The sequence below is a fragment of the Elephantulus edwardii genome, unplaced genomic scaffold (assembly GCF_000299155.1).
Source record: "Elephantulus edwardii isolate Elephantulus edwardi_28Jun2011 unplaced genomic scaffold, EleEdw1.0 scaffold00052, whole genome shotgun sequence".
In the NCBI taxonomy this organism is placed as follows: Eukaryota; Metazoa; Chordata; class Mammalia; order Macroscelidea; family Macroscelididae; genus Elephantulus; species Elephantulus edwardii.
In genome coordinates, this window is record NW_006399802.1 from 16,027,369 (window position 1) to 16,034,866 (window position 7,498).

Below are 7,498 nucleotides of genomic sequence, written 5' to 3' on the forward strand. Positions count from 1 at the left end.
TTAAAAGAAATCCTGTACCTAAAAGCTGTCATTTCCACCTTCACTCTTTAGCCCTCCCCTGAGAATCACTAATCTATCTCTCTGGTAGTTCAAGTCCACCAGCAGCTCCAAGGAAGAAAGATGGGTAATTTCCTCCAGTGCAATTTACAGCCTCTGAAAACCCATGAGGGTCAGCTATGAGTCAGTTCCAACTCAAGGTGGTGTTTGAGAGAGGGTGGGTTTTTTTTTAAGTAGGTATGAAGTGATACCTCATTGTCATGGTGATTTGCACTTCCCAAGCATGCCATGGTCTTCCAAAAGAACAAATAAATTTGTCTTTGACGAGCAGCCAGAATGCTCCTTAGAAGCAAGGATGGTTAGACTTCATCTCATTACTCTAGGAACATTATCAGGAGGGACCGGTCCTTGGAAAAGTGGAGGGTCAGCCAAGGAGAGGAAGACTCTCAATGAGCTGGGCTGACAGTGACTCTAAGAATGGGGTTAAGCATATCACAGTGCAGCGTCAGACAGAGCTTTGTTCTGTTGTACAGAGGGTTGCTATGAGTCTGAAGCAACTCTACAGCGCCTAACAACAACTGGCAAATTGAGAAGTCAAGCCAACCACTGTCTACTTGACTGAAACTTGTGGAGACCCTCCAAGAGGTTTGTAAGGCTGTGAACATTTACATGGGATGAGATTGTTCATTTTCTTGCCCCAAAACAGTTGGTGAATTTGAACTAGCAAATTTTTGTTTAACAGCCCAACACATAGTGCACTACACCACTGGAACTCCCTAATGATTAATGCTACTGAGCATCTTTCCATGTGTTTACTGTATTATTGTTATTTTCTCTAAGAAATGCCTCTTTAGAGTCTCTCCATTTTTTTTTAAATTGGGTTATCTGTATTTTTTTAATCTATTCTACCACTTTTTCTTACCTTTTTTTTTGTATTTGTTCTTTTCTCACCAATTTCCATTTTGATGCTCCTGTGGGAAGAATTTAGTCTGGGACTACGTGGTTTCTGTACCTTCCCAACTGTATGAAGTCTTCTCCTTCCTTCTTCTCTTAACATACTCTAGACTATTATGTTTTGGGTAATAGTTAGAACCATCTTTTGCTCATTCTGTTTTCTCCTATATACTAATTTTCTAGCTTCAGATATTTTTATAACATGTTGTTGTTTATAACATGTGCCACTGAGGGGCTCTATACCAATAGCTCTGAAGCTTGTCCTATCTTGAGACGCTCTTATTATCTCTGACACACACACACACACACACACACACACACACACACACCTTCATTTCCTTAGTTACTGTGTCAAACCATCTTATCTGGGGTCTTCCTCTCTTGCGCTGTCCCTCCATCCTTCCAAGTATTATGTCCTTCTCCAAGGACTGGTCCCTCCTGGTAATATGCCCAATGTATGTGAGACAGAGCTTCAAAATCCTTGCCTCCACAGAGCAACTTGGTTTCACTCTTTTCAGGACAAGCCTGTTAGTTCTCTTGGCAGTACACAATATGTTCAATACTCTTCTCCAGCACCACAACTCAAAAGCATCTATCCTTCTGTCATCCTTAGACATTATCTAGCTCTCTGATGCATAGCAAGCAACTGTGAAGACCATGGCCTGGTCAGCTGCGCCTTAGTCTTGAGACTGAAATCAGTGCTCTTTAGCACTCTGGAGAGGTCCCTGAAGGCAAATTTTCCTAATGCAATCTGTCTTTTGATTTTCTCATTGCTGATGCTAACAGTATTGATTGTGGAGCCAAGCAAGCTGAAATTGTTGAGAGGCCCTAATTTTCTTGATTGATTTTTCAGGTTCTCAGTATGGTTTTGTGGTTCCATTACTGTCTAACTCACAGAAACTATCTGTTCCATTTTTACAATCCCTGGAGCCTGCTTTGGCATACTCCATTGGTTGGTTAATGGTTTCTCATTTGCTATTTATTGCTTCTAATTAATTCCTTACATCAGAGCCTTCAGGTATTAATTTAGTGCTTGATTCTTTGAAGTTCTACTCAGAAATGGTCTGGTCACACCATTCCATTCAAATCTCTGAGAACGACTTCATCAGCCTCTTTCTCTTTCTAGACTGCCTGAATAATTGCTTCCACTTATCAGAGTCATAAAATGAAATCAGTATGTCAAGGGACTTTGCAACATGAATGCCTGTTAGCTTTCACTGTGGCACTCCACAGCCTAGGAACCTGTAGTAATCCAACGGTCTGCCTATCAAGTCCAAACTCTCCAAGTTTAGTTACCTGTCCACCTGCATTTCCCAACACATATCAACAGAGACACCCTCCTGCCCCACTTCACGTAGATAGGACAACTGTGCATTATGTCATCCATAAGGTCAGTCACAAACCCATGCAACTCTCTGCCACCATCCAGCTATATGACTTTAGCGAAAGTATTTACGTTTTCTCTGGGTCAATCGCCCTATCTTTAAAGTGAGTATAACAACAATATCTAACTCTGGTTGTTGGAAGGATTAAGTAGTTAATATGGATTGCATCAGGTCCTTAGTAAGCCCTGGCATGGGAAAGCCACTATTAAAAGTTAGCTCCTGACTCGGCAATTCCACTACTGGGTAGTATTGTGTATGAATCGGAACCAGCCCATTGCTGAGCCTCCAGAGGGTTTTCAGCAGTTAATCATCACACAGGAGAAGACTGCCCATTGTTCTCCTTGGAGCAGCTGGTGAATTCCAACCTCATGCCTTCCAGATGGCAGCATAGCTTTCTTACCACTAGGCCACCCATGAAACCAGAATTGCCATCCAAAGAGATGTATGCACACTCATGCTTACTGCTGCGTTATTCACAATAGCAAAGATATGGAAGCAACCCAAAGTGCCCTTTAACAAAAGAATGGATACAAAAACTATGGAATAATCAAACAATGGAACACTATGCAGCACTGAAAAACAACAGACTTGTAAAACCTTTTACAACATGGGCAAGCCTGAAAGACATTATGATGAGTGAAATATCTCAGTCACAAAAGGAAAAATACTGCAGACCATCACTGTTATAAAGCAGAACTGACATGAGGGCACAGGGGTAGAATAGGAAAAGAGTGGATAGATAATGAACACTGCATTGAAACAGATGAGGGAAGAAGTGTCCAAAAGGACTATATGATTAGGCATTATATGTATTGACAACAATCTGAAACAAGAGGTGCACTACAAGGTGGGCTGGGGAGAAGGGAGGAAGAAGGAAGAAAATGTGCTACAATGAATTTTTTTTTTTAAAAAAAGAAGAAAAAAGTTAGCTCCTTTCATTGATTTCACAGGCAAGCAAGATTCTACTGAAGATTATCCAAAAACGACTGGAACAGCACATCAGCAGAGAACTGCCAGAAGTCCAGGCTGGGTTTAGAAGGGGTCGTGGTACTAGAGATATTGTAGCCGATGTTAGATGGATCTTAGCTGAAAGCAGAGAATACCAGAAGAATGTCTATCTGTGTTTCATTGATTATGCAAAGGCATGTGACTGTGTGGATCATAACAAACTGTGGCTGACTCTGAGAAGAATGGGAATCCCAGAACATTTAATCGTGCTAATGCGAAACCTATACTTGGACCAAGAGGCAGTCGTCAGAACAGAGCAGGGCAACACTGCATGGTTCAAAATTGGGAAGGGTGTACGCCAGGGATGTGTCCTGTCTCCATACCTTTTCAACCTGTATGCAGAGCAGATTATCTGAGAGGCTGGGCTTTATAAGGAGAAGCGTGGCGTTAGGATTGGTGGACGATCTATCAACAATCTGCGTTATGCAGATGACACAACCCTGCTCGCTGAAACTGAGGAGGACCTCATGCACTTACTGCAGAGGGTCAAGGACTGCAGCCTTCAATATGGACTGAGGCTCAATGTCAAGAAGACAAAAATTCTCACCACTGGACCAATCGGTAGCATCAGGATGGATGGTGAAGAGATTGAGATTGTTCACAACTTCAGTTTGCTCAGCTCCATGATCAACACTCTTGGCACCAGTAGCCAGGAAATTAAAAAACTTATTGTGATGGGAAAGTCTGCGGTTAGGGACCTCTATAAAGTACTCAAGAGCAACGGTGTCTCTCTGGAAACTAAGGTGTGCCTGATACAGACCATGGCTTTTGCAATCACTTGTTATGCATCAGAGAGTTGGACAATGACTAGGGAGGACAGAAGGAGAGTTGATGCCTTTGAGTTGTGGTGCTGGAGAAGAATACTGAATGTACCATGGACTGCCAAGAAAACAAATAGATTCATCCTAGAGAGGGTTAAACCAGGCTGCTCCTTGGAGGCAAGGATTCTGGGGCTTCGCCTGACATACTTTGGACATGTTGTAAGGAGAGACAGGTCTTTAGAGAGGGACATCATGCTGGGCAGAGTGGAGGGGCAGCGCAGGAGGGGAAGACCCTCTATGAGGTGGATTGATTCAGTGACTGGGGTACTCGGGATGGGTGTGTCAGAGGCAATAAGATTGGCATAGGATAGAGCAGGGTTTAGGGCTGTTGTACATAGGGTCACTATGAGTCGCAAACGACTCGACGGCACATAACAACAACAACAACAACAACCTATTATTGTTAGAATTGGGCTAGACTTATGATGGATACCAAGTTAAATTAGATGTATAAAGTCCCCAATTAGGATTCACAGGGCTAAAACACAGGGCTAAAAGTTGGCCTCCTGAGAGGTCCACTCCACAAACATCTCACCAGCATCCACCAGACGTAAGCAGGAGCTGCATCTGAAGAGAAAGTGAAATTAGTGAAGAACAGGAAAGACCAATGGACAGCTGAAGCTTAGCGTGGAGGGGAAGAGAGAGATGTTGGAAAAGGAAACTGAGCCCGAGAGAAAATGTCAGATAAAAGAGTTAAGGTTTCATGCAGTAGGCAGATTGGAACCATCACAAAATTTTAAGTGCAACCACAAAAAAAGGTAGAGCTGGGCCATAGGAAGAAGTATGTGCAAAATGGGTAGAAGATCTCTGTAAATGTTTATGAAAATTAATAAAATATAGGAAAAAAAAATGGGTAGAAGAGGAAAGCAGACAAACAAGGGATTTTTGTGCAAACTAGCGCTGAGCTTGGCCCTACTTGCTCACCTAGCTGGAATGCCCCCTTTCTCTCACCAGAGTTTCTCATATTTTAGTTGGGCTCTATAAAACCTGCCTACTCTGATGTCCAAGTTCATAAAGCTGTCTGAACTAAGCAATTAGCATGTCCTCCTCTGAATACGCAAACTGATACACAGAATCTAACCTCTTCTTACTCGCACATACCACATTTAAGTTAGCTGGCTTTGGAATACTTAGGTTTTTCCCGAGTGTTGGACTAGACTTCTTTTATTGTCTCCTTGTATTCTCCCTACTCTCTTTCTTAACTTCTTGTCCACATGTCTGCCCAGCTAGATAGCTTCATTTGCCAGCTGCCCTTGTAATTATGTTCCTGTCAGTGGAATGTGAACAGCAAGATCTGTGTCTAGGTAGACTAGAAAGTAGTTCCTTGCTCTGATAATCCTTTTTGCTCTTCTCTAAATATTGAAACAATTTTGGTAAAATATACTAGTGAGCCAAATTCTACTACACAGATGAAGGCAAGCCTTAAGGGATGGTGGGTAGAGCAATAGAAGGAAGGAACTTGAGTCCTTGAATAACCTTATAGAACAAAGCTGCCCCATCAGACCAAGTCAGATACTCTTAGGTGAGAGGAAAAAAATACACTATCGTACTCAAACCATTATATATTGGGATCTTTGTTTCAGTAATTAAGGCCTTTCCTTAACCAACAGACTTGCTAATGTCAACTGTCTTTGTATTCCTTTAATACAATAATTCCAGCTTTCAAATTGGGCAGTTGCTTCTCATGTAAAGTTACAATTTTTAAGTCTGCTTAACATCTACATGTTACTATGTACCAAAATTTTGGTCAATGAGATATAAGCAGAAGTGTCATATGATAGTTTTGAGCAATCTCCTTATGAATAATCAATTACCTTCATCCTGTTTCCTCTTCCTCACTGCCTGGAATTTGGATGCAATAGCTGGAGCACAAGCAGCCATCTTGGACCACGAAGTTAAAGGCTAAAAATTGTGGAGAAGCAGGACCTACGGTCCCTGATAACCATGGACCCTCCTTATCAGTTCTGGACTGCCTACTTCTAGATTGCTTCACATGAGCAAGAAACTCCTCTCTCATTTATTAATGACTGTCAACTGCAGATGAACCTAATCCTAACTAGTAGATACACTCAGCATTGCATCAATTAAAAGTTTCAAGCTCCAATTTGATTCTTGGATTGTTTGAGTCCCTCTCTCTCTCATGCTGTAGAGTTTAATCAACTCACACCTGGTCCTCTTGTGGGTTTCTGAAGCTATAACATGCATGGAAGAAGATTCCTGATCTTTCTCCAGTGGAACCCTTCAAACCACGTGAGAGGTACAGCCGTTAGAAGGCCCACATCACCAGAGTTCCTTATCACCCTCAACAAAAGAAACGAAACAGCACTACTTTTAAAACCGTGCAACAGCCCAATTTCTATTCTTAACAGAATCAGCTTGATTTTTGTGCTCATAGAAGCAGCTCAGCAGGTGGGTCATGGGCTAACAAACCCCTAGTCTTCGCACTCAGCAGACCTCACCAAAGGTGGTTCACATCAGGAGACTCTAGCATGTATAGTAACAGAAAAAGAAGTGTGATGGAAATGGGAAGAAAGATGTGACCCAGTTTTGACGCAGGGCAGTAAGCAGGAGTAGAATGCTTATGTCGGCAAGCTGTAACAATGCTGGTGGAAAGGAAGCATCTCTCTTTAAATTAGGGTAAAGATCTAGGTTTCTGCTTCCCAACAAAGGGTCCCCAGAAACCTTTGTCAGACCTGAAACACAAGTTCTCCCATCCTCTGAGGGCCCTGGGTCTCACACACTCTAAACCAGATGGTGGCTTCCTCTTTTACTGCCCCCGCACCCGGCAGTCGTCGTGGAGGCGAGATGCTGGGGACTGAGAGAGCCTAGCGCGGCCCATCTGGCCCCGAGATCGCAGGCCGTGAGTACCTGCCTCGCGTTTCCAGATTCACTCACAGCACCTATAAAGCACCGGCAGGTGCAAAGCGCTAACCGCTCGGGAGCCCTTCCTCCAGGCCGCTGGGAATCAGAGCAGTGCGCTCCCATCCCGGGCGTCAGAACAGCATCAGCCTCCGTTCGCATCCTTACCTCTCCACCCCCGGATCCCAATCTAGCCGAGTCTCCAACCCTGGGCTCCCCTCCCACAGCCCTTCACCCACTCAAAGCCTCACCCTCTTCGGACAGGTAGCGCAGGTCGTAGAACTCGCTGGCGAAGGTGCCATAGGAGGAGTCGTGGCGCGGCGCCGCCTCGTCCGAGCCGGCGTCTCCTCGCGCTCGTCCCCGGGGTCCCCGGCCCCCTGGGCCTGCGCCGTCGTCGGCGGGGCTGGCAGTGCAGGCGGTGGGCCCGGCCAGCAGCAGCAAGAGCAGCGGCGCCCAGGACCCCCGGCCCCGCCG

At 44.3% G+C, this 7,498-nt stretch overlaps 1 protein-coding gene across 1 annotated transcript in view; it reads right to left on the minus strand.

Annotated features, from left to right (window-relative positions):
• Positions 1-7,498, minus strand: part of FRRS1L (ferric-chelate reductase 1-like) — a gene marked incomplete at its 5' end in the record, with an annotated part of 22,136 nt that extends 14,638 nt beyond the window's left edge. The window contains one exon of the mRNA XM_006886986.1: positions 7,276-7,498. Coding sequence (XP_006887048.1) covers positions 7,276-7,498 — 223 coding nt within the window. The remainder of the gene's footprint in view (positions 1-7,275) is intronic.